The sequence below is a fragment of the Pipistrellus hanaki genome (assembly GCF_964339955.1).
Source record: "Pipistrellus hanaki genome assembly, chromosome: 12".
In the NCBI taxonomy this organism is placed as follows: domain Eukaryota; kingdom Metazoa; phylum Chordata; class Mammalia; order Chiroptera; family Vespertilionidae; genus Pipistrellus; species Pipistrellus hanaki.
In genome coordinates, this window is record NC_140514.1 from 48,275,518 (window position 1) to 48,298,440 (window position 22,923).

The 22,923-nt window shown below is 55.5% G+C and overlaps 1 protein-coding gene across 3 annotated transcripts in view; it reads right to left on the minus strand.

Moving 5' to 3' along the window:
- CAPG (capping actin protein, gelsolin like) overlaps positions 1-15,340 on the minus strand; it is a 119,960-nt gene extending 104,620 nt beyond the window's left edge. Inside the window, exons 1-10 of one of the 3 annotated variants that reach the window (XM_084900273.1) lie at positions 14,973-15,073; positions 9,493-9,528; positions 9,174-9,346; positions 8,930-9,084; positions 8,168-8,335; positions 6,510-6,659; positions 5,996-6,088; positions 4,752-4,884; positions 1,378-1,466; positions 786-857 (exon numbers count right to left, since the gene is read on the minus strand). In XM_084900273.1, coding sequence (XP_084756399.1) covers positions 792-857; positions 1,378-1,466; positions 4,752-4,884; positions 5,996-6,088; positions 6,510-6,659; positions 8,168-8,335; positions 8,930-9,084; positions 9,174-9,346; positions 9,493-9,515 — 1,050 coding nt within the window. In that variant the 5' untranslated portion in view covers positions 9,516-9,528; positions 14,973-15,073 and the 3' untranslated portion in view covers positions 786-791. Of the gene's footprint in view, positions 1-308; positions 858-1,377; positions 1,467-4,751; positions 4,885-5,995; positions 6,089-6,509; positions 6,660-8,167; positions 8,336-8,929; positions 9,085-9,173; positions 9,347-9,492; positions 9,529-14,972; positions 15,074-15,282 lie in introns of those variants that run through there. The other 2 variants (XM_084900274.1, XM_084900272.1) reach the window with 2 other exon arrangements.
- Between the last annotated feature and the right edge of the window lie 7,583 nt (positions 15,341-22,923).

Below are 22,923 nucleotides of genomic sequence, written 5' to 3' on the forward strand. Positions count from 1 at the left end.
AGAGCAAGCATGTCAGCTCAGAAGCCACATAGCCCCAAGGGCCCAGGGGTGAGCTGGGTCAGCACAGACGGGCCGGCCAGGCCTCGCACTCTGGTCTGGACTCACACAGCCTGCCTGCTGTCGTCCCCCTGGGTCCTGCGCTCAGGATGGGACCGCTTTGGGGCAATGCCATTCTCCCTTATTTAGCTATCTAGCCTCTGATGTTCCAGCCACCACCTGTTACACAAGAGCATCAACTCAGGGGCCCTAGTAATACATGACAATGTGCCGCGAAGTGACGATCAGACTGCACAGGAGGGATGTGCTGCTGCCTGGCGAGCATGCGGCACTTGGAAGCAGCGGTTTATTAGGGCAGCTGAGGAAACGCCGGCTCGGACGGAGAGGCAGCCCCAGCTGGCTGCCACAGCCTTCTCCCGGGTGGGAACGTGAGACTGATCTGAAGCCTCTGGCTGCAAGTGATCCTGAGCCTGGCGCGGTGCCACCTCCCTATTGGGTTCACAGCAGTACCGGCCAGGCCCACCGGGACTCCCGGCCCCTCTGCCTTAATCCTGCAGAGCCAGCGCTGGCCCCTCGGAGGGGACGGATTGTCCCCGGGGCCCCACGCCCCCCAGCATGGGAAGAGCCCAGGTGAGCAGGTGGGGCGGGGAGAGTGAGCCCGGGCAGCAGTGCAGGCGGAGAGCGGGGGAAGCACTGGTCTCCTTTATTGAACATCTCACGGGGGCACCTCGGCACTGACCAGGCGGCAGGCGGAAGAGCAAGCAGGCGGGGGGTGTGCACAGGGAGACGCCCCCTCACTTCCAGTTCTTGAAGAATTGCTTGAAGATGAGACTCTCCCGTCCCTGGGGCAGGATCTCCACCTGCAGGGACAGCAGGGGGAGACTTGCTCACAAGAATGCCCTCTCTGCCTCCACCAGGGAAGGGCGGGGCCAGGGAGGGCGGGGCTGGGCACCAGGCCTCGGTGCACTTGCTGTCCAGGCCGAGGATGCTCCTCCAAGGAGATAAGAGCTGAGAAAGATCACAGGCCACGGCCGAGGAAACGGACTGCCCCCAGGACGTAGGCAAACAGTTTGTTTGCATGATGCACCAATTACGGATGAGCCTTATCAGCTCCCCTCAGAACCGTTTGTGGGGTCACCAAGCTGGGGTGGTACCAGCTTGGGACAGTGGCCTAGAAGTGCACAAGCTGCCCAACATCCTCTTGGAAAATAACATTTACATTTTTCAAGGATTGAGGAGGGCTTCCCCGCTGGGTGGGTCTGGCAGGGAGGCCGGCTGGCCCTCCCTGCCCCAGGCTTTCCTGCCCTCCTTGTCCGGTCTGAGCGGCAGCAGGTCAGGGAGGTGTCCCAGAGGAGGGTCGGGGCCCGGGTGTCGCCTCACCTGCGTGTTGGGGGCGTACCGCATGCGGGAGATGAAGTCCTCGGCCACTCGGAGGGCCGCCTGCCGCTCCTTCTCGTTGGCTTTTCGCCCTGGACCACAGGAAGGAGATTTTTCAAAAGGTCAGGAACCCACATGCCGTTTTTTTGGTGTTTTTTTGTTTTTGTTTTTGTTTTTTTGAGGAAATTTCAGGGGGTTCCCAGAATCGCCGGTAACTTTTATTTTTAAAAAATATATTTTATTGATTTTTTACAGAGAGGAAGGGAGAGAGATAGAGAGCTAGAAACATCGATGAGAGAGAAACATCGACCAGCTACCTCTTGCACACCCCGCAACCAAGGTACATGCCCTTGACCGGAATCGAACCTGGGACCCTTCAGTCCGCAGACCGATGCTCTACCGCTGAGCCAAACTGGTTTCGGCTCGCCGGAAACTTTTAAAGCAAGTGGGCCAGGAGGTGACAGGATTGCTGAGCTCTCTGGAGGTTTGAAGCCAGCCCCTTAAGACTTCTCCCAGCCTGGCAGCTGAGCCAGATGACAACTGTCCTTCTGCCCACTCATCCACTCTCCATCACACCCGGGACATTCGTGGCGTTAGAGCCATGGCCCCACCCCAGGACCCCGGCCTCCTGGGCCTGCCACGTTCTGTTACCAAGCCTTCACCGTACAGCCGACCAGGGCAAAGGGTGTGACTGACTGCAGTCTCACTCCCATAATGCCAGATGACCCACACAGATCTAAGAGTGATGCCAACTACGAGCACAAGAAGGAAGACCCAGAGCCATCCGTTCTATCCTGGAGGCAGTCCCTTAGCACAAATGGGCCCCAGCTTAAGGCATTTTCCAAGGCAACAATATTGTCCAGTGTGGCTGGCTCTCCAGTGCTAAAGACAAGCAGTCCCAAATGGAACCCCATGTGGTAAACCCCACGAGACTCAGTGCCTCGCCTCAAAATGCAGTGTCCGCCTCTCCCAGGAGCGGAATTCGGAAATCAGTCGTCCTGAATTTCCTGGAGAGCACTAGTGAGGCGTCTGCCGGATGAGACCCCCGCCCCCTAAGCGAAGGCGCCCTGGCCTGGGATAGTCCGCTCTCCTCACTTCCCTGTCCCCCCAGAGAAGCCTTCCGTTTGCACAGCGTTCCATTTACTAGACGGGATGCAGCCTGATTCACGTCTTAGGTCGACTGCGTTGACTTTCCTCCATTAACACTGTATCTGCAGAACCAGCTCAAGCGGCCTTACCCTCTTTCTAATGATACTGGGGTCAACAAAACAAAACGTTAAGTCACGCAGCCGAGGCAGGCACAGGAGAGGATTTTGAGCTGCAATAACACCCAGAACCAACGTTTCACCCCCACCTCATGGAACCAGAAAGCTGAGACTTGGCTGGAACGTGATCATCTGGGTCCTTTCAGAATCTAGGGGTCTGTTGTCCAGGAACGACCCGGAGTGAGGCCCTCCGACTGAAACCTGCCCGGCCAGCACTCCCCACGCCAGCCCGCCCTTCCCTTACGCTCCCCCCAAACCTCGCCCTGGGAGGCGAGGTGAGGCTTGCTTCCTATCTCCTTGCTGGTTGTCTTCCCAATAAATCTTTTTTTTTTTCTTTTCTCAAAAGCCAGTGCTGCCCTGGCTGGTGTGGCTCAGTTGGTTGAGCATGCACTGAAAAGTCACAGGTTTGATTCCCAGTCAGAGCACAAACCGGTTTGTGGTTCAATCCCAGGCTGGGGTGCATACAGGAGGCAACCAATCTGATAAATGTTTCTCTCACATCGCTATTTCACGCTCTCCCTTTCCCTCTCTCTCAAATCAATAAAAATCATATATAGCCCTAACGGGTTTGGCTCAGTGGATAGAGTGTCAGCCTGCGGACTCAAGGGTCCCGGGTTCGATTCCGGTTAAGGGCATGTACCTTGGTTGCGGGCACATTCCCAATAGGAGGTGTGCAGGATGCTTCTCTCTCATCGATGTTTCTCTCTCAATGTTTCTCTCATCAATGTTTCTATCCCTCTCTCTTCCTCTCTGTAAAAAATCAATAAAACATTTTTTTAATTAAAAAATCATATATATATATATATATATATATATATATATATATATGATATATATATATTTAAAAGCCAGTGCCATAGTCCTGGCTTTAGTGCCCCTGCTTGGTAACACCACCAGCCACCAGCCACTATCCAGTCAGCTACAAATTATCTAACTTACTGTGGCGTGTCCTTCTGTGATGTGACCAGCTACCCTGATATCTTCCCGGCTGGCAAGTTTGTTTTTTCTTCTCTGGTTTATCTTCCCTAAATGGTCTGGTTCTTTGCTCGGGGTTAATTACACTCCCATGGAGGTCTGCACACCAGCCCGCCCCCCCACCCCCCCATGCTTGGAATTGGTTCCATAGGAAAGAACCAATTGGTTCCATAGGTCGGAGGGAAAAGGCAGTCCCCTACACACACACACACACACACACATACACACTCACATACACACACTCACACACACACTCACACACACACACACACACACACACACTCACATACACACACACACACACACACACTCACACACACACACTCTCTCTCTCTCTCACACACACACACACACACACACACACACACACAAGCTTTCACTCTTAGAAACCTGCCAGGCCGCTTGCTGCTCCCGCCCTTCCCTGAAGCGACAGCATTACTGCCAGCAGCAGCCACACCTCGAACACCCAGCCCCTCTCTGTCTTCCCGGCCAGGCTGGGACTGCGCGTGTCTCTTGGCCTTGGCTGACCCTGGGTTGAGCAAATAGACCATCAAGACACTAGAAATTATCTGGTTTCTGTTTTCAAGACGTTTATAACCTGGCCGGGGAGGTGAGGCGCGCTCAGGAACAGACAGGCGCGGAGGAGACGTGGAGCTGCCGGTCTGTATGGCTCAGACACTCAGCTCCGTCCCAGCACCGCAGAGTCAGACCGAGGAACAGGCCTCTGCACCGCAGTGCCGCTGTGTCCAACCAAACAGTCTCTTGGGAAAACAAGTGCTCCCACTTCACTGCCCACTGCATCGAGTGAGTCAATTTACCTAAAATGCCTGCCACTCCTGGAGCTTCCCCGGCTCCCCCCATACCAGCCCCCTTTTAGTGTCTAGTGAATCAGAATGGGGGGGGGGGGGTCCAGCCGTCTGTTTTCACAGGCCCTCAGCCCTCCGCCATCCTGGGGGATGCTCATGTTTTAGGCTTCGGGGTGGGAACAGAAAAGAGAACCCCGAGGCTGAGGGCAGGCCCAGGGTACGGGCCAGGAGGCTCCTTGGAAGCAGGCGGCCGGCGGGACCCCCAGCGGGAAGCCTGCGGGGTCAGGGCAGGCCGGCCTCGGCCCGGCGTGGAGACGCCGCTCGCACGTACCCTTCCAGATGTAGATCTTGCCGCAGAGCCCGTTGTCCAGCACAAAGCAGTCATCAGGGATCAGCGACTCGACGGCGAAGGGGCTGGAGTCGGCCACCTTGGTGAGGTGCATCTGTCCAGTGGCGTCAGAGACCTTGGGTAGGACGTGCCAGGTTAGTGTCAACACAGCCCCGCTCCCTCGGGGCCCGCGCAGGGGCACATACATACACCGCACGCCTTCCACAGGACAGGTGACCTTGGGCCGCCCACACAGCACGTCCCAAAGAACCCCCGGCAAAGGCCACAGAAAGCAGGCATGATGAGGACTGGACGGGTGACTGCAAAGACTGAAAATTAAAACGCTCAGCCAAAACCGGTGTGGCTCAGTGGATAGAGCGTCGGCCTGCAGACTGAAGGGTCCCGGGTTCGATTCCGGTCAGGGGCACGTGCCTTGGTTGCGGGCACATCCCCAGTGGGGGGTATACAGGAGGCAGCTGATCGATGTCTCTCTCTCTTCGATGTCTCTAGCTCTCTATCCCTCACCCTTCCTCTCTGTAAAAAAATCAATAAAAATTATATTTTTTTTTTAAAAAAGAAATTAAAACGTTCAGAATGAGCATCACTGACACCTGTTCCAACAGAAATGTCTTCTTTGTCCCCTAGTAGGAACCCTATTTGGGCTTCTGCCTGCATCCGTGTATCCCAAATAGTTATTCTTTTTATCTCAAAAAAAAAAAAAAAAAATGCTTGTCACCTCTCAGTTTGAAAGGCTATTTTTAGACTAAAAGGGCCCTGTGTTGGATCACCCTCCCCCACACACAGTCCTAACCTCCGTCCGGGGTCCGGGGTTCAGGGAGGAAGTGCCTCCTGCACCACAGCCCCTCCCACGGCCCAGGCCAGGGAAGCAGATGGGACAGGGAGGACAGCTCTGCCGGGCAAATCCAGGCAGCCCCAGGCCCCCCATCACCTCACCGCTGCAGCCCAGAGGCCCCAAATCCATTTGGAAATGAAGTGGATGCCACGTGACAAATAAATGCAAAGATCCAAAAAGCAAAGCTCAGCATCGTCAGATGTCCTTCTCCGGGAACAGGCCGGCAGTGGAGCAGCATTTATCTCCTCAGGAGGGCCCCCCTATCCACCTCCCATCCTCCAGCCCTGGGTAAACTGCCCCGCTGCCCGGATGAGACCTCCCCCTGCGCCCTCCTCTCCCTCAGCCCCGCCGCACCCACCCCTGCCTGGTCCCCGGGCCGGCCCCGCACACCCACCTTATACAGAGCCGCGGCGTGGGCGTTAGTCTGGTCGGCCGTGAGGTCCTCCTCGGGGCTGCCCTCCTTCAGAGCAGGCTTGGGGCCCAGGACCTGCAGGAGTCAGGGAAGACTGGGTTCGCAGGGATCCCTGGCCCCTGGCCCCGACCTCCCCAACCCGTCACACCCAGGGCCACGGCCTCAGTGGGGCACACTGGCCTGCACAAGGCACCCAGAACAGTTGAGGGCTGGGTCCAGGCCACCCCACCTGCCAGGCCACTGGTCCTTCCGCCCACAGCGGTGCTTTACGCTCAACCACACCGAGCACCCTGAGAACTAGCCACGAGCAGCAGCCACGACGCCCCCGCCCAGTCCTCACTGACTGCCCTCCTGCCCCCCACCCCCAGCCCGTCACAGCTCCCCTCCTGCCCCCCACCCCCAGCCCGTCACAGCTCCCCTCCCGCCCCCCACCCCCAGCCCGTCACAGCCTGTCTCCCAGCTCCCCAGCAGAGGCCTCCCATCCCCGTCCCCTCACCTGGACCATCTCGGCGGGCTCCTCCCCGTCGGCGACGATCTCCACCTGGGCCTTGCCCTGCCGCTCGCTGTCCCGGATGGCCAGGGCCAGGTCCCGCGCCTTGTTGCGCTCCAGGATGTTGGATTTGCCACCGCACCAGACGAAGATGTTCTGTCGGGAGGGGAGGCCGGGTGAAGAAGCTTCTCTGAGCCCAGCAATGACAACACCTGCAAGTGTTTCTCTGCGCAGCCACACACACACACCCCTCCCCCCGTCTCCCTCCTGCTTTATTTTTCTCCAGATCACTGATCAGCATGTATTTCCACATCTCTGTCTTGTGTATAATCTATCTCCCATGACTAGAAAGTAAGCTTCCTTAGGACATGAGTGTTTCGTTTCGTTTTGTTTTGCTTTGTTCATTGCTGTATGCCCAGTGCTAAAACAGAGACTGGCACACATTTAGGCACAAAATGAATGAATGAATGAATGAATGGGTGAATGCCATCCTTGAGCATCCTACCTGCACCCCTACCAGGCACAGCCCTCATCCCCTCTCTCAGCTGGTCCTCCCGCCTCCATCTCATTGTTTCTAGTCCTCCTTCCATTTCTGCCCACAATCTTCGGCACCACAAGATGGGGTCCAGCCCTGGCCAGGGTGGCTCAGTTGGCTGGGCATCGTCCCATGTGCAGAAAGGTTGCTGGTTCGATTCCCAATCAGGGCATGTGCCCAGGTTGTGGGCTTGATCCCTGAGAGGAGGCGTGCAGGAGGCAGCCGATTGATGTTAACATTTCACATGGATGTTTCTCTCTCTCTCCTTTTTCTCTCTGAAAAAATCAATAAACTACTTAACAACAAACAAAAAAAATGTGATCTAGACTCTTCCAACCATAGTCAGACTCCTCATACCTGGGTCTCACCTTCCTTAGTAATTTTGATGCCATGGCTCCTGCCCCACCCTGTCCCTCCTGTGGGCAGGCATGTCTGCACCTCCCCTGCCTCAGTGCTCAGCTCACCTGTCCCTTCACCGGGAACGGCACTTCCTCTCCATGAAGCACCTTCCTGGTCAATGGCTTTGGCTCAGGTGTGAGAGCCCCACCCTCCCCCAGCTCCCCCAGCACGGTCACTGCCTCTGCACACCCGCCATGGATCACTGCAGTGACAGGCTGCCTCAGGGCTGCCTCCCCAGGGCAAGCAGTTAGTGGGGCCGGGGCTGGGCCATCACACTCACTGAGTGAAAGGATGAGTGAGGAAGTGAATGGATGGTCTGGCAGCAGCTAACTCAGAGGCACAGGGGCTCTAGATCAGCGGTCGGCAAAACCACGGCTCACAAGCCACATGTGGCTTTTTGGCTCCTTGAGTGTGGCTCTTCCACAAAATAAAGTTTAAGTTTAAAAAATGGGGCTCTCAAAAGAAATTTTAATCGTTGAACTGTTGATATTTGGCTCTGCTGACTAATGAGTTTGCCGACCACTGCCCTAGGAGGAGGGCCAGCTCCGTGCCCCTGGCTAGACCGCAGAGGGAGGTTTCTGGCCTGAACACACAGACGTTTCTAACGGCTGGAGTGGCCCCACTGGGAAGGGACTTAGCGGCTCAGCTGCTCTCCCTCTCCCCTGGTCTCCAGTCCCGGCCCTTCCAAAAGCCGGTGCCCACAGCGCGGCCCATCCACCTGCCCACCCACCTGGCCCAGGTCCAGGATGAAGCAGTCGCCGGTGTTGAAGCTGCCCCAGCTCAGCGCCCGCTCGGTGGCGCGGATGTTCTTCTTCCCCTTCACCTGGTACAGCTTCCTGACGGCCTCCGGGGCGGCCTCCGCGGAGATCTTGTGAAAGGCCGACTCCACGCCGCCCTCCTGCAGCCAGGGCACAGCCTCAGCGGGCTGGCGGGGGGCCCAGTGCCCGGCCCCCCGCACCCCTCCACCGGGAGACGGACCCTGCCCCCCCCCCCGCACCCATCCACCGGGAGACGGACCCTGCCCCCCCACCCCGCACCCATCCCCCAGGAGACGGACCCTGCCCCCCCACCCCGCACCCATCCACCGGGAGACGGGCCCTGCCCCCCCCCCCGCACCCATCCCCCGGGAGACGGGTCCTGCCCCCCCACCCCGCACCCATCCACCGGGAGACGGGCCCTGCCCCCCCACCCCGCACCCATCCCCCGGGAGACGGGCCCTGCCCCCCCCCCGCACCCATCCCCCAGGAGACGGACCCTGCCCCCCGCACCCATTCCCCGGGAGACGGGCCCTGCCCCCCCCCCCGCACCCATCCCCCGGGAGACGGGCCCTGCCCCCCCACCCCGCACCCCTCCACCGGGAGACGGACCCTGCCCCCCGCACCCATCCCACGGGGCAGACGCTGGGGAGGACCCGGCCCCGAGGGCACCGGGGCCCCTGCAGGCTGAGGACCAGCGGGCGGGCGGGCTCGGGAGCAGCCGCGGGCGGGCTGACCTGGTACTTGAGGCCCCGCGGGAAGTAGCTCATGAAGAGGTCGGACTCGTTGCCCTGCACCTCGCGGTGCTGCACCGGCCGCTCCCCCAGCAGCGTGTTGAGGTGCACGGCCAGCACCGCGCAGGCTCCCTGCTCATCCCGGGAGGACTGCTGGCCTGGCGGGGGGAGGGGGGAGGGGACAGGGCCGGCCGTGAGACCTGGCCAGCCGGGGGCCCGGCCCCCCACCCGGCGGGCCCTCCCTCACCTATCCACAGGTGCAGGTGGGAGAACTCCTCGGTGCCGTTGTACAGCACCAGGTAGGAGTCCCCCGAGAAGAAGACGCCCTGGTTCTCGGGGGCCACGGGCACCGGCTTCATCTTCTCCACCCGCCATACGTACAGGCCGGGGTCCTGCACCGACGTGGAGAACGGAGAGCCGCTGTGGGAGGAGAGGGGAGCGGCCTGGAGCAGAGACCTGGGCAGGCCCGGACCGCGATGTGGGGAGCAGGGGTGCACGGAGGAGAGGCAGCCTTGGAAATGAAGGGGCGGGGTGGGAGGGTGGGAGGGGATGGGTGCACAGCCTACCTCTGGGGGATGGGCGTGTACATGCTGTCTCCAGATCTGGAAAGAGAGAAGACGCCATTATTATTACAGATGTCATGACGACCACCCTTCACAGTGGTCCCGAGAGGCCCTCCATGTTGGCCGAGCGGTTTCATGTTCGTCAGCTACTTCACCTCCAAGAGCACAAGAGAGTACACCTGGCTCCATACGCTGGCAAAGGAACCAAAGAAAGGGAGGCTCAGAGAGCCCAAGTCCAAGGGCACACAGCTAGCAAGTGGCTAGGGACACTGGGTCTGTGTCTTCCCCTTGCTGTGACCACTGAGCCACACCTCTCTTCTGCTTCCAGGCCTGGCCATGGCTTGGGGCTGGAATGCAGCTCTCTGAGCAATAACTGCTTATATTATAAAGTCTAAAATCAATGACTTAAGTTTCCACACACACACACACACACACACACACACACAAAAAGCAAATTAAACCCATATTATAGAAAACCTATACTAATAAAAGGCTAAATACAAATTGGTCACGCACCCTCACAGTAACAACCGAACAGCAGGCTGTGTGGGGTGACAAGGGGACCAGGGGACCTGAGGCTGCGCCCCCCTGCCTGGCTGGCTTGACAGGGGACCTCAAGGTGCACCCCTAGTGCTGGGTCAGGGGAACTCAGGCCGCACCCCCACCCAGTGGGGCTTGACGGGGGACCTGAGGCTGCGTCCCCCTCCCCCACCCCACCTGGCGGGGCTTGATAGGGATCTCAGGCCGTCCTCTACCTGGTGGGGCTGGATGGAAGACCTCAAGGCATGCCTCCCGACCCCGATCTAGGCTGGGGGACCCACATCACCTGTCCTGGCACCAGGCCGGGAACCAGAGGCGATGCTCCCTGCCTGGCAGGACTTGACAAGAGTGGGACTGCCTGGGTCTGGATCTAACCCAATGTGGGGGTGTGGCCTGGCCGGGTCTGGGTCTCACTCGATTTAGAGGTGCATGCGGGTGGGTGGGGACTTGACTCTGAGTTCCGTGGTGTGCCCCAGACTCTAACAGGAGGAAGGTTTTATACATTCTACTAATTTTCTTTCATCTCTGACGCTTCTATTATAGAGAAAGCGCAAAAAGCAATATTAAATTATTTCCTCTAATTAATCCCCTTTTAATGTGCACAAATTTCGTGCATCAGGTCACTAGTATAAAGAATAAAACCGCCAAAACCGGTTTGGCTCAGTGGATAGAGCGTCAGCCTGCGGACTGAAGGGTTCCAGGTTCGATTCCGGTCAAGGGCATGTATATTGGTTGCAGAGGCAGCAGGAGGCAGCTGGTCGATGTCTCTCTCTCATCGATGTTTCTAGCTCTCTATCTCTCTCCCTTCCTCTCTGTAAAAAAATCAATAAAAAATATATTTTTAAAAAAATTATTAAAAAAAAAAAAGAATAAAACATATGACTAAATGGAGGTTTATCCCAGGAATGCAATGTTTGTTTAACATCTGAAAATCAAGCAATGTAATACACCCTATTAACTATCTCTTTATTTTTATCTCAATAGATGCAGAAAAAGCAGTTAGCAGAATTCTATATCCATTGCTGATTTTTAAGAAGAAGAAAAAAAAGTTACCCAGCTGGTTTTAGTGTCAACTTATGAACCAGGAGGGCATGGTTCGATTCCCGGTCAGGGCGTAGGCCTGGGTTGTGGGCTAGATCCCCACCCCATGTGCGGCATGCAGAAGGCAGCTGATCAATGATTCTTATCATTGATGTTTCTATCTCTCTCTCCCCCTCCCTTCCTCTCTGAAATAAATATAATTAAAAAAAACACACACAACTTTTGCCGAAACTGGTTTGGCTCAATGGATAGAGTGTTGGCCTGCAGGTCCCGGGTTCGATTCCGGTCAAGGGCATGTACCTTGGTTGCGGGCACATCACCAGTGGGGGGTGTGCAGGAGGCAGCTGATCGATGATTCTCTCTCATCGATGTTTCTAACTCTCTATCCCTCTCTCTTCCTCTCTGTAAAAAAATCAATAAAATATATTAAAAACAAAACAACACAAAAAACACAACTTTCAAAGCCCTGACCCAGTATCAAAACAAAAAATAAACAAATGAAAGAAAGTTTTAGCGAACTTCCTTAACCTGATAAAAGGTACCTACCAAAATAAAACAAAACAAAACAGAAAAACAAAAAACCCTAAAGCTAACATTACACTTAGTACCTTCTCTAAGGTACTCAGTCTCTAAGTCTAAACTCGCTCTGAGGAATGGCACCATCCTGGGGCAGCAGCCACCACTTCTGTATCCGGCTCCCTTCAAACGCCAGAGCGATGAACCTCATCTCTACTCTGTAGGTCGGGAACAGCAACTTTTTTGAGACAAAAATTACTCAAGGGGAAAAATGCTAAAGGCAAGCACTTTACACATATATTAACTTTTTTAAAAAGAGCGTCATCCTGATGTGCCAAGGTTTTGGGTTCAGTCCTGGATTGAGGCACATATAAGAATCAACGAATGAATGCATAAATAAGTGGAACAATAAATCTCTCTTTTTTCCTGAATCAATCAATAACATTTTTTTTAAAAAATAATACAAATATGCAAATGCAGTGGCGACAGCTTCATGCACTGTCTCTTTCGTGTGTTCCCATTACTAGAGGGTTTCTTCTTTTGGCTGAAAATGAAGAGCCCACACCAGCTAGTGCTGCAACACAGTGAGCATTTTAAAACACTGATTTGCGAGAGAAACCTCAATTTGTTGTTCCACTCATTTATGCATTAAAAAAAATTTTTTTTAATACGGGAGGACATGCTTAGAAAGAGGCAGAGAGGGGGTAGGGAGAAGGAGAGGGAGAGGGAGAGGAAGAGGGGAGAAACATTTATGTGTGAGAGAAACATTAATTGGTTGCCTTCTATACATGCCCAACCTGGAATCGAACCTGCAACCCAGATATGTGCCCTGACCGGGAATCGAACCTGCAACCTTTCAGTATATAGGACTGATGCTCAACCGACTGGACCACTCGGTTGAAGAGGCAAATGAGCACCATCAGGAGATGCTTGGGGACTGGGAAAGCAGAGAGTCTCTGGTGGAGGGGCCCGAAGAGCAGGGGCGTCGGCTATCGGAGGGAGAGCCCAGGTAAATGCTGACTTCCTTTTCCACTCTAACTTGCCACACAGCTGAAGGCATTTTTTGGAACCACACTTCCCCCAGGGGGGCGGCAGCGAGGGGGAGGTTGGAGCAGGAACCTGTAACACTTCTCTGTCCCCACAGGGAGTCACATGCTGTGCCCACATCCCCTGCAACAGGCTGCGGCCTGTGACTCAGGCCTGAGGCGGCGAGGCCACTGCCCTGGCCCACGCCGGTGGGGGGTGGGAGTGGGGGCCGGGGTGGAACAGAGATGGTGTGACCCAGAGGACCCACCTCAGCTTTGCTGCTTTTCCCCCTGAGATATGGATCTGAGAGCTCAGGCCACAGCCCAAAAGCAGGCAGCCACGGGCCTCGGAGAGCCACGTCAGCGTCCTGATGACAGGGGCTTGGCTGCCTGCTCTGTCCTCACCCTGGCTCTCCACCCTGGCTGCCCGTTAGGATTACCTCAGGATCTTATACAAACGGGGGTGGCCTGCCAGCCCGTGTGGCTCAATGGTTGAGTGAGCATCAATCCATGAACCAGGAGGTCAGGGCTCCATCCCCAGAAGGGGCGTGCAGGAGGCAGCTGATCAATGATTCTCATCCCTGATGTTTCTCTCTCTCCCTCTCTCTCCCTTCCTCTCGGAAATCAATAAAAATATTAAAAACAAAACAAAAAACAGGGATGCCCACGCCCCAGGCGGGAGGCTTGGGACTCACAGGTCCGCAGGGGGCTGTGCACCAGCTCGTTGCATGTTCCAGGTGATTCTGACACTGCCAGTGAGCCGCCCAGACCTGGGCCTCACACTTGTCTGCACGTCAGAATCACATGGAAGGCTGTAAAAAAATCCCAGCGTCACAGGCCACCTAGCAGACAAGTTCAAACCAGACTGAGAGACTCCAGGTGCCTCTCGGGCACCCGGTCAGAGCTGACACCCCGCTGACCCCTCAGGTCCCCGCCCCCCAGCCTGCTGCTCCTGCCTCACCCGCAAGGTCCACCTCACATCGGCCTTCTCCCTCCCGTCCCTCTGCCCAAGCCCAGTCCCGGAGCCTCCTCAGTGGGCACCTCCTGCCTCCTGCCCATCACAGCCCCTGCACCCACCCCCTGCCCATATCACGTCCCAGGAGCATCCAGGGCGTTCGGTGGCCGGGCCTTCTGGGGAGTTCTCCCAGCCCTGGCACCGGGGCCCACACGCTTCAGTCCCGGCTTCAGTCCCGGCTCGTAGGCTCCCTCAGAGCCGGCCTGACCGCCTTGTGGCTCAGCCAGAGGAGGGACGGGCCTAAGGGCCCTGCATTCCTCACGGAAGGCTCTACCCCCGGGCAGGATGGGGGTGGTGGGGCAGAAATGAAGAACAACCTGAGGCCCTGCTCTGCCTGGAGGGGCCGTGAGCAGGGAGCCACCACAGCCAGTGGGAGCGCAGACACACGGCCCTGGGTGGGGGATGGCACAGAATCCCGGTCCTCAGGTCCTCAGCCTTAGAAGGCACCTGAATGCCGCCCTGCAGGGGCTCCAGCTATCAGACCAGACGGAGCTGAGAGCGCAGGGCTGAGCAGAGTGAGGCAGGCTGGAGCAGGGACCCAGTCAGCCATCCGGGTCGGCGTGGGAGGGCATGCCCTGGAGCGGGCGGGGGCTGCTGCTATGCCTACATTTCAGGCAGTGCCTGGAGGCTGTCAAAAGACAAAAGTCCTCTGTTGTGTCCTTGCTCCCTGATTCCACTGACCCCCAACAGGCCCCTTGGCTTCCCGGTCCCAGGGTGTCCCTCCTGTGGAATGGAACAGTCCCCACCACTCCCCGAAACACTCCCCCAAACACCAGACCCCCGGTCCCGGAAGCCACCTTCTCTCTCACCAGCTGGGTCCACAGGCTCCTGGGCGGTGCACTCCCTCCCCACTCCACCCCATACCAATAGGACCCCCTCCCAGCTCCCCCTTCATCTCCTCCCCCTTCATCCCCTCCCCCTTCATCCCCTCCTCTCCTCACACCCCAGGCAGCCCGCAGGTCCTCCGCAGGATCTGGAATTCAAATGCTTGGCCTTCTGGGGCCCCTCCCCAGCCACTCTACAGTCACCCCACAGTGCGGGCTTAGGGACAGGGGTGCCCTCAGGTCTGAGGGCATTTCCAGCCGGCGAGGGCCTTCTGGGGTGCAGCCACTCGGGGAGGCGGCCTCCGGCGGGAGGCTGTCACCAGCACTCACACCCAGGACAAGCCCCCGCCCCGTGCAGGAGTTCCCCATCAGGACCCTGATCCCACCCATCACTCCTCCCGCCAGGCGGGGCACCGGCGCCTGGCTGAAGCTGCCAGGACACAGCGGCTCCCAGCCCCAGCGGCTCCTTCCGGACCCCGGCAGCCAGCCCAGCGCCCGCCAGGGTCCCGGCCAGCCCGTCACCTTTCCGCAGCGCCGATTCTGCTTCTACTTTCCAGGCTCCGCGTCCTCCCTTCCTGCCCCACCCCGGCCTCTCACTTCCTTCTGGCTCCCCCGGGCTGCCCCACCCACCTGCCCCACCCGCTCCGACCCGTGGTGCCGTGCCCAAGGGTTCCAGAGACACCCACGGGGAGCCGAAGTCCACCCCAGCCCCGGGGGCGGGGGGGGGGGTCCTCCCTGGGGGCTAGGCCAGCTGCCCCCCTCCCCCGGATCGGCATCCACCGGAGCAGGGCCTCTAGGATGGGAGGCCACGCCGCAGGCCTGTTGCACTCACCAGTCTCAGGCAGGCCGTCTGCCCGCGCCAGCCTCCGCGGGGTTAGTCACTTCTCCCGGGTGGGGTTCCCGCCTCTGCAGGGACTTTTCCCTCCTCCCCTGACTGGCCTTTTTCTTTCCCTTGAATGCATTGTTTTTTCTTTCACCTCCGATGGGGAACGGGAATTGTGCGCACGTGGTATCCGAGTCCACACTGCGTCCTGCAGGCTGGGCCCTTCAGGTGTGCCGGCCGGCGTCTCCTCCGTCCCCCGACCATCACCGTCCGTCTGTCCCTCCGTCCGCCAGTCTCCTGCCGGGCCCTCGGGGGCAGCAGGGACAAGGGAGGTCCTGCCTGCACCCAGGGGCCACCCAACTGCACACATCACATCAGAGGGCCCTGGCCTCCTCTGGTCCAACTCGCCCACCTCCCAGAGGAGGGAACTAAGGCCCGAGGCTCGGGTGACGTGCCCACGGCCACGCAGGGAGCCGAGGCCGAGCCCGGGAGCTTCCCTTCCCTCTGAGCCACGCAGAAGGTCACTGCAGAGTCCGCGTGGGCCCCGGGAGGAAATGAGCACCAGTTACACAGCCGCACACGCGTGGCCGCTCAGCCAGGGCTGACCCCTGTCGTGGACACAGGCCTGCCCGGTCCAGGGCCGGTCAGCAGGCCACTCAGAGATCCAGGCCCCACACAGGAGGAAGCGGTGTGAGCAGTGAAACGAAATCAGTGCATGTGCTCAGAGTTTCTGGACCAGAGCAAGAGGGGAAGTTACACGTTCTCTTCAAAGACATGCCATCTGGGAAGGGGGCAGCTGGTATCGGAGTGTCTCAGCGGCCAGACTGCTGGCATTAAAAGTAGGGTCCTCTGGGCTGGCACCCCAGGGGAGCCAGGGGCGGGCAGGTACACCGGTGCAGTGGAAAGAGTCGAACAGTTTGGCGACTTACCAGCTGTGCTTCCTGGAGCAAGTGACTTAATTTCCCGAAGCCTCCGTGTGCCCTATCTGTAAAATGGGCATAAAGCTAAGTGGGAAGTTTAAAATAGATCCTATAATGAATGGCAAGGAATAGATGCTTAATAAACCTAGACTTTTTCCTCTTCCCAACGCTGATAAATTGCTAGGAGGACCCTATTAGGTCTGATCGAATAATTGAATCGATGCCCCTGCCCTGGGAACTGACCTTTAGGCCACTTCATAATCGGCATTCCCTTTTGCTTAGGCCACAGTCCATTTGCTAGGACTGTTATGTTTCCCCTCCAGACCTTCCCAGGATCTGGATCCACCCAGAGAGTGAGTGTCCCTCGAAAAAGCCCGCCTAGAGCTATTTAAGCCTGGCTGGTGTGGCTCAGTGGTTTGTGTGGACCTATGAACCAGGAGGTCACGGTTCAATTCCCGGTCAGGGCATATGCCCCCACCCCCACCCCAGCAGGCTCCTGGACAGCTTAGAACCAGGGTTCTAATAAGTTCCAGCCTCTGTGCACCCACCAGGGGCACAGGATGGGTGGGAATCACTGTTCTCCACACTGAAGCCTCATCTGGGGGAAAGGTTTGCAAATTAACGGTGCAACAAAGGAGCCTGTCACTCCGCCTGGGCGTCTCCGAGCTTTGTAGCCCTAACTGCTGCAGGCCACGGCGGGAACGGCACAGAACATCTGACTGGTGGGGGTCAGACCAGACTGGGTTCAGATTCTGGCTAGGGAAGAATTCAGAGCAAGACCCCAAACTGTGAGAGAGCATGTACTGGGTAAATCACATTTAGAGGTAGAAAAGTAATTCCTAGAAGAAATGGGCATGGCACGCTCCCAGGAGGGAGAGCACGGGGTCCTCCATCCTGAGGGATTAAGGGCAGAGAGTTAGGCAGGTTCCTGGGAATGATCTAAACCAGTGTTTCCCAACCTTCTCTCATGATGAGAATCACCTGGTGGAGTTGTTAAAACACAGATTCCTGAATCCCAACTAAGAAGTGCTAAACTAGAATTTTTGGGAACATATAGGTAAAATGTATACTTAACTAGTGCTCTAACACAGATGTTATATACAGAGCACTAAGTTAGGTATGCAATTTTACCTATATGTTCTCAAAAATTCTAGTTTAGCACTTCTTAGTTGGGATTCAGGAATCTGTGTTTTAACAACTCCACCAGGTGATTCTCATCATGAGAGAAGTTTGGGAAACACTGATCTAAACTGAACAGCCAGCAGGTTTCCCGGTGTGTCCTTTCGGGGTCGTGGTCTCCGCAGATTGATTGCCGGCACCAGGGCAGCGGGTGATCATTCCACGCAGCTGGTCAGCCTGGCTGTTTTCTTGCTAAACTGGGCCTGGAGCTGAAATGCCCTGAGGCCCAGACCTTATCTCTCAGGAGGAAAGGAGAGCGGCCCAAACGGTATGGCCAGCAATTGGCTAGGGGAGCAGAAGTCACCCTGGGGGCGAGGCCCCTCCCTATGACTGATGGTCCCTTGCTGGGCTTCCCGTGCAGGTGACCTGTGCCTGGCCCAGCGTCCTTGCTCTGCCCATGTCCACCTGCCTACAGCAAAAATACACACGCTAAGGACATTAACAAGACTCTAAAACTTGTTTTTCCCAGACTCACATTTCCCCTCCTGTCTGGTCTCCCCCAGCAGGAATGCTCAGTTTGTCCCAAAGGCAGTAAAAGCTTTCTTTAGCCCGGACCCGCCCTCTCCCGCCCCTCCTGACCGGAAGCCAGGGGACATGACTAGTCATGCGGGGCACCCCAAAAAGGAGAGGGGGGGAAGCGGGGTGCCCCGAGGCGGTGGCCCTGGAGCAGCAACATCCTCCTGCCCCTACAGGGGGAGCCCTGGCAGGCACCCTGGCAGCCAGCCCCCAAAGGGCTGTGTTCCCGCCAGCGCCTGCCCCTCCCCTCCCCCACGTGAGCCAGCAGATGCCACTTGGAGGGAGCTGGAGGGCGGGCGGGTGGCTCAGCCTGCTGGGGACGCTGCTGTGTGCCTTGTCCCCGCCTGTGTGAGCCCTGTCCCCCCCTGGGTGCGCCCTGTCCCCCCAACCGTCCCTCCCAGGTAGGGAAACACGTAGAATTGTGGCGGCTACTGGGAAAGCTGAGACAACCAGGCTCGGGAACTGCCTTCAGAGGGCTGCCCTGGTCACAACCTGGCCAATCCATGGGTGGACCTTTGGCTTCAGTCAAGCTTTATCAGTTACTGTTTCTTGAGCGCCCACTATGCTTTAAAAATGATCTTAGTTGGTCCTCACACCCACCATCATTTAAAAAACAAACAAACATTTTATTGATTTTTTTTTTACAGAGAGGAAGGGAGAGGGATAGAGAGCTAGAAACATCGATGAGAGAGAGACATGGATCAGCTGCCCCCTGCACACCTCCCACTGGGGATGTGCCCACCGCCAAGGTACATGCCCCTGACTGGAGTCGAACCTGGGACTCTTCAATCCACAGGCTGATACTCTATCCACTGAGCCAAACCGGTTAGGGGACACCCACCTTCATTACTGTGCTTAAGACATGAAGATTCAGGGCGGCTCAGGCAAGGAGGTGCTGCTGTAAGGAACGTCCAAACTTGTAGAGACTTTTTATGACTTTATCTGAGCCAAACTGATGACAATTGCCAGGAAGCAAAATCTCAATAAACTTAGAAAATGACCCAGAAAATGGCACTTTCACAGCTTAGTTTATCCATTAGAATCAAAGGAGAGGTAAGGGGAGTTAGGTACGTGCTGAAAGGCCCAGAGACACGGTGAGAGTTTAAGAAGAGAAAGTGGTCCTGGCAGGTTTGGCTCCGTGGATGGAGCATCTGCCTGCTGACTGAAGGGTCCGGTCCGGTTCTGGTCAAGGGCACATGCCTGGGTTGCGGACTTGTAGGGGATGTGCAGGGGGCAGCCAATCAATGATTCTCTCTCATCATTTTTTATATGAATATGGAAATTTATTATGATAAAGGCATTCAAATAAATAGAAAAAGATTGCTCAAATGTTGCGACTGAATTGGGTGAAAACATAATCTCTCTCATCATTGATGTTCCTCTCTCTCTCTCTCTCTCTCTCTCTCTCTCTCCCTCTCTCCCCTTCCCTTTCTCTCTGAAATCAATTAAAAAAAAAATTTTTTTAAAGAAGTGGAAGGTGAGCATGTGGATGGTTCTCCGGAGTAGGCTAAATAGCCTTCTCTGACGGTGATTAAAGAAAATTGAACTTGCCCTGGCTGGTTTGGTTCAGTGGATGGAGCGTCGGCCTGGGGACTGGGGGGGGTCCCAGGTTCGGTTCCAGTCAAGGGCACGTGCCTGGGTTGTGGGCTCGATTCCCAGGGTGGGGCAGGCAGGAGGCAGCCAATCAGTGGTTCTATCTTATCTGTGATGTTTCTACCTTTCTCTCCCCTCTCCCTTCCTCTCTGAGATCAATAAAAATATATTAAAAAGAAAAAGAAAATTGAACTTATTTATGGAAAGGGGGTGGGGGTGGGGGTGGGATTGCCAAAGGTAAGGCCTGCGCAGCACCGAGCCCGGGGACACTGGGTCGGTGATGGCAGCCCGGGAGCTGGAGTGCGTCCCTGTGTGCAGTCACTGGCAGGAAACTTGTCTTCGGTGGGTGGGGGCTGAGATGGTGAGCTCGCAATGCGGATGGAAAGCAGGTGTGAGTCAGGGGCCTTCGGGACAGTGTCCACCCCTTGTGGGGTCTGACTCCCGGCGGCCAGTGAGTTTTTCCTGGTCTTTGTTCTCCTGTGGCAGAAGCTTACCAATGCCCATTAAGGACTGTACTGCCCTACAGTCCTAATGTCAATACATGACATTTATTGGTGGTAGATTAAGGAGGTGGGAGAAAGCAAAGTGGGGAAATCTCTGAGATGGGACAAAGGGTAACACAGAGAAACACATACTTCTCTTGCACTGATGGGATGCTGCCTGTGAGACAAGGAGACCTCGGCTCTTGTCTTCTTGAAGGAAAGAGTTCAATCAAGAGACAAAGTGCATGCAGCCCTGGCCGGTGTGGCCCAGTGGTAGCCCCACGCTCCCCTGGTTGCCAGTCCCTTAAAGGGGAGATGGGAAGGGGAACGGTGTGGGCACGCTCCCCTGGGAAGAGCCTGCCCTGGGTCCTTCCTCCTCTTCCTTCTCTCTCTTGCAGGTGGACATCTCAGGGCGGGTCTCAGTAGAACATGCATCAGTTTTCCAGGCGTGCCTTTTCCGGGTCGTGGTCTCCACTGGTTGCTCAGCACCATGGGAGGGGTCATTAGTCACTGCAGCTGGTCCTGAGGCGGCCACCTTGTCATTTGTCTGGTTTTTCTGCTTTTGGGGGCCTGGAGCTGAAATAAACTGACGCCTAGATGCTATCTCCAGGGAGGAAAAGGTCAGGGGCCCAAACTGCCTGAGCAGCCATCTGCGAGGACAGGAAAAGTCACCCGGGGGTGAGGTTCTTGTCTTCCCAGCTTTGCCCCTTGCTAGGCATCCTGGGCTTCCTGGGAGTTTCAGTACCTGCCCCATCGTCCTTGCTCTGCTCTAACTGCCTGTAACAGGCAGAGGGTAGCTAGCATTTATAGCTCATAAAGATAGTGTGTGGGGGATAAGATAACAGTGAGGGGTGCTGTGGTCTCCAGCTCTGGTGCAGAGAGATCTGGAAATGACATTTCAAAGGAATGTTATCTTCGATGCAAAAAGCAAAAGGCAGACTTACGCAAGGCAAAGACTGACCTTTGTCAAGGAAGCCACAGGCCTGGGCGTGATCACCTGCCATGACTTGCTTTTAGTTAGACATGTTTATGTGTAGACCATCCTATGCTATTACTTGTGGTCTCTGAATGTGTAGGCCTGCCATGCGGGCCTCCCCTGAGCTTGTCCTTCAGTAGGCGGCCCCCTTTGCGCCCATACGCCCCCCTTTTTGTCATAAATCATTCTGAAGGATACACTAATGACCAACCTCCTGGCTGGATCACGTGGTCCCACAGTCCCTAGGAAGTTTCAGTGTCATTGTGTTGCTGCAATGGTGGGCCATTTGGATGAAGGTCAGGGCTGAATTTTTCTCCAAAGGAAAAGGCATGTAAATGGGAGGCAGTCCGGTCTTACGGGCCTTCATTAAGAAAACACTCAGGCGAGCACTCTCCCTCCGGGGAGTGCTCCCACACCTTTTCCTTCCCCTTCCCCTTGCCCCTTTCCTCCCACCCAGGCCCAATACCACTACCCTCCTCACTCCCAAGCTCCAAGGGCCCTTTCTTTACCTCTGTGATTTTTAAAAATATATATTTTATTGATTTCAGAGAGGAGGGGAGAGGGAGAGAGAGATAGAAACATCAATGATGAGAGAGAATCATTGATTGGCTGCCTCCCGCACCCCCCCGCCCCTCCAATTGGGGATCCAGCCCCAGGCATGTGCCGTTGGCTGGAATAAAACCTGGGACCCCTCAGTCCGCAGGCCAGTGCTCTACCCACTGAGCCAAACCAGTTAGGGCTACTTCTGTGATTTTATAAATAAATGTTCTCTCATAAAAAAAAAATAATAAAAAACACTCTGGGTCATTTCTAACCTACAAGTATCAGGATCCTAATAAAAACACTCTGGATCATTTCTAATCTACAAGTATCACTTTCCTGTATTTTGCATCTAGTACAGTTTATTTGCAGTTTGAGGGCACACCATACACCTTTTTAGTTTTCACAACTGAAACATGAGATGGGTTCTCATTTACTGGTGTTATTATTATTATTATTTTAATGTGACCCACCTATTGGAAGCCTTCAAGAGTTGTTCATTATTAATCTGATTCCTGCTTGTTGTGCAATTGGGGACTGTAACACTATGGTTTAATTAGGCCAAAAGCTGTAAAAACACAACGGTATAAATGACAATTACCATCTAAAAGTTTCCAGAAGCCAGGAGGACAGTAAGAGTTTCATAAGTAAATTCCCTGTGCGTCAGTAGCTATGTAGGCAGCCACTTTTTTTTTCTTCTTACAGCCACTTTGTAACCAGACAACCAACGGGGTTCGCGATGCCTGACTAAGCAGAGACAGGATAGAATCATACATGAGCGTTTATTCTAATAATGCTATGCTACCCTGTTTCCCCGAAAATAAGACAGTGTCTTATATTCATTTTTTCTCCCAAAGTTGCACTAGGTCTTATTTTCAGGGGATGTCTTATCTTTCCACACGCTAGGTCTTTTTTTCGGGGAAACACGGTAGTATATGGGAGAGCGGCAGGTCATTTACAAAAATCTGCCCTACCCCTCCCCACTAGCCAGCTCCTTATACTAGGTAGAAGGGCAAAGATTATATAAAAACATCCAAACCCATACAGATGGCCAAGAGATGTGAAAATATACTCAATCTCACTAATTACCAGAGAAGTGAAAATTGAAACCACAGTGAGATATCGCCTCACACCTGTCAGAATGGCTATCAACAATAAATCAACAAACAACAAGTGTTGGCGAGGATGTGGAGAAAAGGGAGCCCTTGTGCCCTGTCGGTGAGAATGCAAATCAGTGCAGACATTGTGGGAAACAGAATGGAGGTTCCTCAAAAATAAACAATGGACCTGCCTTATGACCCAGCAATTCCGCTCTGGGCCTATATCCAAAGAAATCCAAAACAATAATTTGAAAAGATATACGCCCCTGTATTAATTGCAGCATTATTTACAATAGCCAACATACGGAATCAACCCAACTGCCCATTAATAAATGATTGGATAA